Source organism: Thamnophis sirtalis, unplaced genomic scaffold (genome assembly GCF_051295495.1).
Source record: "Thamnophis sirtalis isolate CommonGarterSnake01/CBP01778 unplaced genomic scaffold, rThaSir2_p1.2 scaffold_4, whole genome shotgun sequence".
Lineage (NCBI taxonomy): Eukaryota > Metazoa > Chordata > Lepidosauria > Squamata > Natricidae > Thamnophis > Thamnophis sirtalis.
Genome location: NW_028261384.1, coordinates 104,645,528 through 104,657,646, shown reverse-complemented (window position 1 = coordinate 104,657,646; position 12,119 = coordinate 104,645,528). Strand labels below are relative to the sequence as shown.

Below are 12,119 nucleotides of genomic sequence, written 5' to 3'. Positions count from 1 at the left end.
CCGACCGTCTGAAAGATGCTGTGCATTTCACGTAGCCCCGAAGAACCCTGCGCACATCCAGGTGATGCCACTGGCGCTCCTGCGGATGAGAAGGGTTGGGACAAAAGTCCGGGAGGACGAGTTCCTGAGCCCTGTGGAACAACGTGTTGACTTTTGGTAGAAAGGCCAGGTCCAAACGAAGAACAACTCTGTTGGAATGGAATATACAGAGGTCTGCCCGAACTGACAATGCCGCCAATTCTGAAACCCGCCTGGTTGATGTAATAGCCACCAAGAACACAGTCTTAAGAGTCAGTAGTCGAAGACTGATGGAAGTAATAGGTTCGAATGGAGAAGCCATAAGCGCTCTGAGTACTAAAGTCAAATCCCATGTAGGGTAGCGGTGCACTGTCGGAGGCCGGATGTTGGCCGCTCCTTTCAGGAAAGCCTTGACTTGCGAATGTTGGGACAAGGAACGACCCTGACCTCCCCCAATCACCGTGACCTGCCCGCGGAGCGTATTGGGTGCCAAACCTTTGGTAAGTCCAGATTGCAGGAAGTCCAACACTCGGGGCACCGAATCTTGGAGAGGATCCGCCCCAGTCCGGCGGCACCACCTGCAGAAGGCCTGCCAGGTAGCCTCGTAAATTCGAGTGGTGGAGGGGCGACGAGCTGCTTGAATTGTGTCGAAGACCTCGCTGGAATAATGAAGGTCAGTCAGGATAGTCCGCTCATGTGCCACACGGCTAATTGTAGCAACTGGGGGTTCGGATGTATGAGGACCCCTTGGTTGAACCGGATCTGATCGTCCAGAATCCTCCACGGGCGCGAGATCGACAGGTGCACCAGGTCGGCATACCAGGCTCGCCGGGACCACATCGGATTCACCAAGAGGACCTCCGCTCGTTCCGACAGTATCTTCTGGATGACCGCCGGAATCACTGGTAGAGGCGGGAAGGCGTAGAGAAGGCCGGCTGGCCACGGGGTGCGCAAGGCATCCACTCCCTCCGCTCCGGGAGTCACGTACCTGGAGTAGAACCGGGGCAGTTGCGCATTGTGGGGCTGCGCAAACAAGTCCACTTCTGGATGGCCGAACCGGCGGGAGAGCTACTGGAAGAGGTCGGGGTGGAGCTGCCACTCCGCATGATCCACTGTGGCTCTGCTCAGCCAATCCGCCTGGACGTTGGAGTCGCCCGAGATGTGCTCCGCCCGAAGGGACAACAGTCTGGATTCCGCCCAGTGATGCAATTTCTCTGCCTCCAGCATGAGGGCCCTGGAATGTGTGCCCCCTTGGCGGTTGACATTTGCCTTGGAGGCCACATTGTCGGTCAAGATCAGAACGTGTTTGTGAGTCACAATGTCCTGGAATTCTCGTAGGGCCAGACAGATGGTCCGCAACTATAGCCAATTGATTCTGTTGGACAGCTCCCGGTCCGACCAACGACCCTGCGCCACCCGATCCAGGGCATGGCTGCCCCATCCGAATAGGCTGGCATCCGTCGTAATCTGGATGCGGTCTGGCTCCTTGAACGGGCACCCCTTGAGGATCTTGGAAGACGCCCACCACTGAAATGATCTGAGGGGCTTGGGTGGAAGACGGACCTTGAGTTGTGAATGACTGGTGTGGGACCTCTGATAGGGAAGCAGAAACCATTGGAGTGGTCATGCATGAAACCTGGCCCAGGGAACGATGTCGATGCAAGAAATCATCTTCCCTAACAGTTGAGAGAGTAGGGCCAGGGGCACAAGCCGTAAGGCTGACACCTGAGATGCCAGCCGCTGGATGCCCTGTCGCCTCTCCAGGGACAGGAAAACTTCACAGGTGATGGAATTGATGATGGTCCCTAAGTGAAGCAGCGATGTAGTTGGCTGCAGATGGCTCTTGGGAAGATTCAGCACGAACCCGTGCCTCCGCAGGGAATCCATTGTTACTTGAAGATCCCATAGGGCTTGTTCCCGGGACGGTGACAGGACCAAGATGTCGTCTAAATAACAATTCACTCTCACCGGAACTGAGCGAAGTGAGGCCGCCACCACCGCAAGGAGCTTGGTAAAGGTGGGGGGGGGGGCGACGAAACACCGAAAGGCAAGGCCCAGTATTAGAAATGATGGCCCGCAAAGTGGAAGCGTAGAAAACGTTGATGCGCCAGGTGAATGGGCACATGGAGGTACGCCTCCTTGATGTCGACTGATGTCATCATGTCGCCTTGGCGGATGGATGCCAGAATGCTCTTTAAGAACTGCATTTTGAACCTCTGATACTTGATGTACCAATTGAATCTTTTCAGATCTAGAATGGCCCGCCATCCTCCTGAATTTTGGGGGACCAGAAACATAATGTAGTAAAACCCTTGGCCTTCCTGCCCTTTGGGAACCTGTTCTATGGCATTGATGGAGATGAGATGATGTATTTCGGCTTCCATGAGGCGCCGCTTTACTGAGCATCCGGGCACGGGACACCTGATGAACCGTCTTGGGGGGATGGAGAGAAATTCCAGGGTGAGGCCCAGCCTCACCACCTGAAGGGCCCAGACATCGGACGTGGTTTCCGCCCACTGATGAGCGAAGGCCAGAAGACGCCTGCCCACTGGCTCCCCCCCCCTTGGGAGTCACCGGTACCTCAGAAAGGTTCCCCGAGCCACGAGGATCTCCTGTTGGAGATCCATCTGGTGCTGTTTGGCGCCCCCTATCTCTGCCCCCCCACGGTCCTGGTCCTTGTTCTGCGACTGGTGAAAACCCCTGTTGTAATGGGGAATGAAGGGGGCCGCTGTGTATCCAGAGTAGCCTCCCCGAAAGGACTGGTATCTGTTATATGGCTGCTGCCTTCTGGTATTGCGCACCCCCAAGGAGGGGAGAACCTTGCGTTTGTCCCTGGTCTCTATGAGTATGGGGTCAAGAACGGATCCAAATAAGGGCCCGCCCTTGAAGGGCGTGGACACCAGGCGCCATTTAGACTTAATGTCGGCTGCCAATGGCGGTGCCACAAGAGGCGACGAGATGCCACATTGGACACCACAGCACGAGAAGCAAACTTGGCAGCATTGAGCGTGGCATCCGCTGAAAACTCTAAAGCAGCCATAATTTTAGTAACGTCCTGGTGAAGACGCACTTCATCAGGGGCCAGTCTCTCCTGCAACTGCTTAAGCCAGAGCACAGAAGTTCTATTAAAGAACGATGCTGCAGTAGCAGCACGTAAGACCCAGGCCGCAGCCTGGTGGGTCTTACGAATAACTGTCTCAGCCTTACGGTCTTCAGCCTTCAGACCTTCAGAGATTTCAGACGGAATCAGCCAGGGGAAGCTAGGGCTGCTACTGGCTGATCCACAGTCGGAAATTGCAAAATGCCTTCCAAGTCAGGGGTGGAAGTGTACAGCTTCCTGTCCCCATTACTGGGCGGGGTAACCGCAGTTGTCTGGTCCCATTGCTTCTGAATGAGATCCATGAAAAGCTTTGGGGAAGGAATCACTTCCTGCAATGAAACTGGTTCAGCAAAGAGGCGCTCAGTAGTGTCCAGGCCTACAGCAGAACTGTCTTTGGGAGCTACCTCTCCCATATGAGTAGTGGCCTTAGCTTTAAATAATAAGGACTTGAAGAGTGTAGGCTTAAACAGACTAGAGGAATTGGGCTGATCAAAGATCAGGCCCTCATCATCAGAGAATTCCCTATCTATCAACTACCCTTCCTCCACCAAGGCCGAATCCTCACTATAAGTAGAGGGAAGGGATGAAGAGGGCCCTGCCTGCAAATCAGGAAGATCCCTTTGTGGGGCTGGGAGAGAGGGCCCACCCTGGGTGCTAACAACCACCGGGGCCTGATTCCTACGAAACAGCTCAGCATCCACCCCCCTGGATATAGCTGCAGATATCATTTGGTAAAGGTCTGGGGATAGGCCCTGGACATCACCTTCCATAGGCCTTAGGCTTGCAGCAGTGGGAGTAAATGTTGCAGAAGGCCCAGCACGTGGCATAGAGTAGGCCGGAACAGCCTGGGCTCGGGCATTACTGTGGGGAGTTGGATCCCCAACCCCCCTGTCCCAGTTTCAGAGATAGCAGGTAAGGAACGATCAGGTGGCCTGTTGGCTGTGGAGCTGGCGAAATGCGCTGAGGTAATAGCGTGGGGGGGGGAACTCTACCCTCCCCAGAGGCTTTAGATGTTGCCTTAGATTTATCCTTCTTCTTGTGATCCTTATCCGGAGCCCCGGAGGTCTCCCTGGGCCTCTGACTGGTGGCCCTAGAGGCGGCTCTGCCAGGCCTTGAACTAACCCCCGCTTGGACAGCACTCTGATTATCAGTAGAGGGCTCAACTGTACCTCCCAAAGAAGAATGATCAGCCATTGCAATGAATTGAGATGCGCAAAGACTCAAAAGGCACAAAGCACAGTGTTCACTGTAAGGCAAACAGACCGCGTGGTCAGCAAAGGCAGCAGTGAAACAACTTCTCCCTAAGACCCACAAAGCCGAAGTGAGGGAAGTGGGAGGGCCGATGAATCAGTAACTGCGAGGGGAGGCAACGCCCGATCTCAGCAGCGCCTGTGCAAAAAAATGGCCCCAACATGGCGCCCGACTATCAAGCTCCAAATTCAAATTGCAAGCAGCGAAGCAACTGCCGTCCGAGAACCCCAAAGTGGGAAACAATGCAGCAGCAGCCGCCGGCACTTTCCCAGTGCGATCAGCGGTCCGCAGAGGACAAACCGCGCCGCAAACGGCGGGTGACTCCCAGCGGCAAGAGAAAAAGCCGTGCCACGAACGGTGGGCATCTCAAAGGCTCTTAAGGCGGCGGGGGCTCTTAAATTCCATCGTCGGTGCCAGCCGAAGCCTTGCGCTGCGAAATGAAGACCGAGCCCAAACAGAAAACAAAGCGTTTGCCACCCAGCCGCCTGCAAAGGCTCCAACCACCTGCGGGTAAAACTTAGACCCAAACGGCTCCAAATGCTAGTTACATACCTGAGCAACAACAGCGAGCACAGATGGACCTGGCAGGCAGCGAACTGCCGCCTTTCCCATCGCAAAGCTGAATCCTCCACTAGGTCAATCGATCTTGCAAGGAAATCCAACATGAAGTATAAATTTGTCTCAGTAGTCTGGAGAAGAATTGGTATACGTCTCTTCTGGCTGGACTGAGTTAAAAAACTGACCCATCCAGTCAGAGGAGGCGTGGTCACCAATTTACATAACTCACTTTCTAGGCTAATGGACAAAGTTAACCCATGCTTGGATTCCCCAAGCAGCACATAGGAGAAGGTAATTATCTACTAGTACTTTTTGAATTGCTAGGTGGGCAGGAGCATAAGTACATGAGTGTTAGGAGGAATTTTCAAACAAAGGACTCCATATTAAGAGTGAGATTTCTTAAACAACCCGGAAGTATTTTATCAGGATGAGGATGCAACATCTGATATCCTTCACCCTTGACCATATTAGCAGCTGATAGGAATTGCACTAGCAACATTTGGAGGACTGCTGATTCTCCCTTCCCTTCCCTCAATTTCAATATTAAAAGAAATGTCAACTCTGCTGACTAATTCTGCAATACCCAATTGTACCCAATGGGATCTTCTTGCGTACCCACAGAAGGAAACTGACATGTCATTGTCACTTTTTTGTACATAGGCAAGTAGACTTATTTATCTGGGAGTTTCAATTTTGAAGTAATGAGATTATAATACTCTGCTCCACAGTATAAAAAATATAAAACATGGAATGTGTTACAGTAATTCTGCAGCAGGCTAAGAATGTTATCTGTCTTAATCCCAAAACAAGCCATTTCAAGCATGTTTTGTTTATTCTCTTATTCCAGATCTTGACCCACACCAAGCCCTCAGCTTCCTTAGCTCCTCCTCAGCCACCAGCACCACCTACTCATCCGCCTGCCTCACATCTATCTGTCCCACCCATTTCCTACCATTTGCAAGGATCAATGCCTCTAGGAGGTTGTGGTTCAACTCCTGGCACCCCTACGGGGGGATTGCCAGGAACTTTGAGCCAGGCTTCAGCAGGTCCTCCTTCTGCTGGCATTTTTGCTTCTTCCTCTGGCACCGATTTGGGCAGTACCAGTTCTGAAGGGCGTGGAGACAGTGATAAGGTAAAAGTCTTTGGAGTGATCTTTTCATACTTATTCTGCAGCTCAGTTAAGAACTCTATTACTTCTCTGTGTCTAGGCTGGGGGGGGGGAATGGGCAGCTGGGCAGTGATTGCTTTGTTGCTAGAATCTGTTCTATCGGAAGGGCACAATGTGAGGCTTCACAGCAGCATGTTTCTCCACCTTCCCTCATAGGCTTGCTTGTAGCTTCCAGAATCCCAAAAAGGATTTTCAGGGTGATTGAAGGGAAAAATTATTAAATACATGGACATTAATTATGGACACATTTAGTTTTCAGATGAGTTAAATTTAGTTTTTGTCCATGTTTTCTCCAAGACTCATTAATTTTTTCCCCTAGACCAGTGATGGTGAATCTTTGAGAGACTGAATGCCCAAACTGCAACCCAAAACCCACTTATTTATCACGAAGTGTCAACATGGCAATTTAACCTGATTAATAAGGTTTTACTACCTAAAATAATGATAAACGCAAAGTTCAGCTAATTGTTCTAAAAATACGTGCTAAATACACTTTTATGCCCTTTCATTCTTTTCCTGCTTTTGAAATATTATATTTAGCAACAATAAAAAAGAAAAACTTTTGTAATATCATTTCTTTTTCTCTCTTTCCCTCCCTCTTTCTCTTCCACCCTCTCTTCCCCCTTTTTTCTCTTTCTCTGCCTCACTGTTTCTCTTTTTCCCTCCCCTTGTGTTTCTCTCTCTCCCTCCCTTTTTCCCTCTTTTTCTCCCTTTTCTCTCTTTCCATCCCTTCCTTCCTCTTTCCCTCCCTCCCTCTTTCTCTCTTTCCTTCCTTCCTTCCTCTTTCTCCTCTTTCCCTCCTTCCACTTTCCCTCTCCTTCTTTTCCTCCCCTTCTCTTTCTCTTTCCCTCCCTTTCTCTTTCTCTTTCCCTCCCTTCCTCTGTTCCCCTTCTTTCCCTTCCTTTTTCTTTCTTTCTTTTCTCCTTTCTTTTTCTCTCTCTCCCTCTGTTCCTCTATCTTTCCCTCCCTCTCTTTCCCTCCCTTTCTCTTTCCCTCCCTTTCTCTTTATCTCTTTCTTTCTCCCCTTTCTTTCTCTTCCCCCCTTCCTCTTTCCCTCTCTTTCCATCCCTCTCTCTTCTTCTCTATCAGTGTTTCTCCCTATCTTCCCCCCTTCCTTTCTCTTTCCTTCCTTCCTCCTTCTCTGTTTCTCTCTTTCCCTCCCTTCCTCTATTTCCCCTTTGTGTTTCCTTCCCTCCCACTCTCTGTTTCTATCTCTCTCTTTCCCTGTTTCTCTTTCCCTACCTTCCTTTCTCTTTCCCTCCCTCTTTCCCTCTCTTTCTCTTTCCCCTCTTTCTCTCACTCTTCCCCTTCCTTCCTCTCTTTCTCTCTCTCTTTACCTTCCTCTCTCTCACCCCTGCGGGGGAGGAGAAGGAATCCTTGAACTGGTGCTGGGTGGTGGGAACCTGATGTCCGGAGCCCAGAAGCAGCACGCCCATGCTCAGCTGGTCACTGGAGAGCTGAAGACCAGCTGGACAGTGGGGAGGCGGGGCATCCCAACATAGGCAGCTCTGCAGGAAAAGCAACTGACACGTGGGAGGCGAAAGTGAAACCACAACGATGCTGGCTCACATTGTAGCTCCGTGTCGTAATGGGCTTCAGGAGGTGAATGGGACCCCATCTCCTCATTGTGAAGTGCACTAAATTTCACTGTGCTGCACAAGGGGCAGGCCATGGAGGCAGCAAAAGCAAATGCACCATGATGGAGGCTGTTCTGCACATTTTTTTTAGTCCTGCAAACAATGGTGAGAATCGTGATGTAGAAAGACAGAGAGCTGGGCTGGCAATGGCGCATGTGTCCACATGGACGGCTCTGAGTGTTACCTCTGGCACGCGTATCATAGGTTCGCCACTACTGCTCTAGACCCTACTGCACTTAGCCTGAGAAAAGTGATTCATCCCTGCACTTGATACCACTGCCTCTGTTTGCAAGGGGTCTCTGGAATCATAATCACAAAACTATATTTACAAGAGGTCAGATGGTCACCAGACTTCTTGGAACAAAGAAAACCATGTCCCTGTTTTCCAACTGGTCAACTTTGTAACCTTGCTACCAAGGACTGACAAACTTGATCATCATAAACCAGTGGTGTGAACCTATGGAAAGAGAGAGAAACAGAGAGAGGGAGGGAGGGAGGGAAAGAGAGAGAGGGAGAAAGGGGGGAAAGAGAAAGCGGGAGGGAGGGAAAGAGAGAAACAGAGGGGGAGGGAAAAAGAGAGAGAGAAACAGGCAGAGAGAAAGAAAGGGAAAGAGAAAGAAGGGAAAGAGAAATGATATTGCAAAAATTTGTCAGTGTTGCTAAATGTAATATTTCAAAAGCAGGAAAAAAATGAATGCATAGAAGTGCATTTAGCATGTATTTTTAGAACAATTAGTTGAACTCTGTTGTTTATCATTATTTTAGGTAGTGAAACCTCAGTATTCAGGTTAAATTGCCGTGTTGGCACTTTGCGATAAATGGGTTTTGGATTGCAGTTTGGGCACTCAGTCTCTTAAAACATTTGCCATCACTGTCCTAAACGTATTTCCTGCTTTGCTGTCATGTTGTCTTGCTTATTTCTCCTACACTGACTTCCTTTGAACGCCTTGCCTGTGTTCCCTGCAGTATCTGAAAAAGCTTCACACCCAAGAGCGAGCCGTGGAGGAAGTCAAGCTGGCCATCAAGCCCTACTACCAGAAGAAGGAGATCACCAAGGAAGAATACAAAGACATTCTGCGCAAGGCTGTCCACAAGGTAAAGCAGTGGCGCCATAGAAGAAGGAAACAAGAGCAAAAATGTGAGAAAGCAGAGATGGCAGAGTATTATGGAAATCACTTTCTCTTCTTCCTTCTCCTCCTCCTCCTCCTCCTCCACCCTTTTAGATCTGCCACAGCAAGAGTGGTGAAATCAACCCTGTCAAGGTGAATAACTTAGTGAAGGCCTATGTGCAGAGATACAAGTACTTTCGAAAACATGGACGGAAGATGGATGAAGAGCAAAGGCCTCCCAAGGAAACGGGGGGACCGGACAAATCTGGCTTGCCCATGCCCCCGCTCTGATCTCCACTGAAGGAAATGAATCACAGCAGCCCTTCTTTATGCAAATTGGCTTGGCTGAGCTCCCCAGCCCTTTCCCCATCACTGTATGGGGAGAGTGGAAAGGGGGTTGGAGCGATACATTTTGTTTTGGAAGGGTGGCACTTGTAGAGTACAGTTCTTGTGCATCTGCTACCTGCCCTGGAAATCTCTTCCCTTGCCTTTCCTAAACACTTCCACAGATTTGGCTACAAAATTGACTTGCGTTTTGCTCTGTAAATACCGATGGCAGAGAATGGGGCTAATTTTAAGTTTCATCACTCTCGAGCACCCAGGATAGCAATGGGTGGATGTTATTCCTCTGACACACCTAGTTTTTACTCATTTAGCATGTTTTTAATTTGATGGTGTTATCTTAGCCCTCTCTCGTCAACGGTCATGAAATGGCAGCACCACGGTTGACGTACAGATGGCAGTTTCCTGTCATACGGGACAGGCAAACACCCCTTATTTTCTGCTTCCAATTGTAAGTTTGTCTGTCATACTCTTTCCCACCCTGTTTATCTTCATAAAACTGCATTTAGCCATCTAAACTGGGCGGTGTGTCCTTGATCTTTTAGCAATGTGGTTCTATTTCTTTCACAAGGCAAGTGGATTGCATTTCTAACTATTATTATGAGGGTGTTTTCTTCTCCAAAGGATACCTTTTTGATGGCTACTGAGTAGACATTAACTTATTTGAGGACTGTTAATTTCTCCCCTATCTTATAGAAGGACTTGGCATGCTTTTCAGGCTTTAAGTGCCACTATGCTATTTCATGTGAGATTTCAGACATCAATTTTTCTTAGGTTTAAAAGTGCTAAAAATCCCATGTAGTGTTACGTAATAATAGAGGGGGTTTCGGAGGGATTTTAATTTAAACAAGCTGGCACAGACACATAATGAAATCTTAGCATAGCTCTCCATTTTGCCAACTATAGAGACAGATCAGGTTTCTGTTGAGATGTCAACCCAAAATAACAGATAAATCCGAGGCACCCAAAATTGTCTGGGTGAAAGGTAGATTTACATTAATTTGATGCTAATTTTATAACATCTGTAGCAATTCACATCACTTGCATAATGTTAAGCTATTTGTCTCAATCAGTTTGAGATAAAAGCATGCAAATGATGTAAATGGCAATGATGTATTCATATTTAACGAAATGTTGAGGATAATATTCCTTTCCAAGTTGGGGCATTAAAATGATTTTTATGTATTTGGAGGGTAAGTAACTGCCATCTTGTGGGTGATGTGGGTAATGCATTGGTAATCCAGGTATTTAATTTTAAATAGCACTCAGATTTGTATTTTTAGCTGTTCATGGAAATACTTTACTAGAGGCACCTAAGTTCTCCATAGTAAAATCCTGTGTCTGCGTGGTGTAGTCCAAAGTCTATGCTTGTCTGAAAATAGAAGTAGTTCAGTAGAAAGAAACTCAAATTGTGAACAGAAAGGAAAATAAAACCAATAAAGGTGAAAAGTAACTTGAGAAGTGAAAAGGGTAATAACTGCAGTGCGCAACTAGACCTGTGATAGAGTAGGCAAACATTAGGACAAAAAGGTAAGGGCAGTTCAACCGGAAAATTGGTGAGCTTACCATGGCATCTGGGTCTGCTTGCTAGAAATCATTGGACTCTGAACAGTCACTTTGGAGTTGCTTCATTTCTGAAGGTCCCATTTTGAATAGGATTCAACCAGGTTGCCCATAAAGCCACTTTTATTTGTAATATTAAGAATTTACATACCAAAGAAATATATCTACAGGAATTAGGGTAACTAGATATCTAATGAAATGATAAGGGTGGCTGAGGTTTTGTAAATATGGGTTAAGAATGTGGGGAAAACATCCTGGCAAATTGCAGGGTGGTTTGTTTTCGTTTACAGATTTGGCCCAAGTGCATAAGAAGCGTTAAGAATCTTAGTCAAAATTACAATAAATATTTTCTGAAAGGGGATTCAAATCTTGAGATGGAAAACTGGGAAATTTCTTGTATCCATCTTCAAGCTGTGCAATAATACATCTATATTGTACATCTATATTTACAACTGGTGAGAAAAAAAGTTCTGAATAATGTTCTTATCCTGCTCAAACATACATTCTTGCTTGGATGATTTCATCTGTTGGGGAAGTCAGGGAGACTAAGTGAAATGGCAGAGGGACTGACTTGTGGAAGAGGACTACTGGAAGAAATGCCTCGTAAAGCTGTTGAGAAAAGGGATACTTTGAAGGGTACTATGGATATATGAACATAAACAATCATGTTGCTTTGCCAATTTGGATCAGACATTTGCAGCACTTACAAGGAATGGCAAGAAATTTGGGGTTTTTAGAACAGGAAACATAAAACTTGGGAAGTGAACATAGAAGAAACATACACATTAGTGGTCCAGGTGCTTTACCAAGATTATATGATGGATTATCCTGCAGAATTTGATTGGCAAAAGATTGGTATGGATAAAAAAAAAATTCAGAATGTTTAATGTTTGGAATTTACTTCTGCAAGATAGATGCCTTAAATCTCCAGGGTTGGGAAGTATGATGCAGTTATTCGGTCTAATAGAACTGCTGTCCCCATACTTTTTTACTGTTTCTACTTGTTAGTAACTCTTGCTCCTCCCTTTAAAATTATGATGGGTTAGAGGTTGAAGCTAGGTAGAGACCAGTCTTTCCCTCAAATTTAATTTACAATTAACTATATTTATTGTACAATAAATTTTATAGAGCGCCACTGCTGTAGTGATTAGGGTGCTAATCTAGAAACCAGGAGCCCGCAAGTTCTAAACCTGCCTTATTACACCCAACCGTGTGACCTTTGGGCCAGTCATTCTCTCAACCCTTAGGAGGAAATGGTAAACCATTTCTGAAATCTTGCCAAAAAACCTGCAGAAATGTATCCAGTCAGTCAGCAGGAGGAAACATTGACACTTAAAAAAAACAAAAGCAATGGACATGTATAACCTGGTACA

The 12,119-nt window shown here is 47.4% G+C and overlaps 1 protein-coding gene across 6 annotated transcripts in view; it reads left to right on the top strand.

Moving 5' to 3' along the window:
* Positions 1 to 10,529, top strand: part of SCAF1 (SR-related CTD associated factor 1) — a 36,954-nt gene extending 26,425 nt beyond the window's left edge. For all 6 annotated transcript variants that reach the window (XM_087713649.1, XM_087713653.1, XM_014065735.2 and 3 more), the window contains 3 exons: positions 5,775 to 6,059; positions 8,699 to 8,827; positions 8,956 to 10,529. In XM_087713649.1, the coding sequence (XP_087569775.1) occupies positions 5,775 to 6,059; positions 8,699 to 8,827; positions 8,956 to 9,132 (591 nt within the window). In that variant the 3' untranslated portion in view covers positions 9,133 to 10,529. The remainder of the gene's footprint in view (positions 1 to 5,774; positions 6,060 to 8,698; positions 8,828 to 8,955) is intronic.
* Positions 10,530 to 12,119: the final 1,590 nt, after the last annotated feature.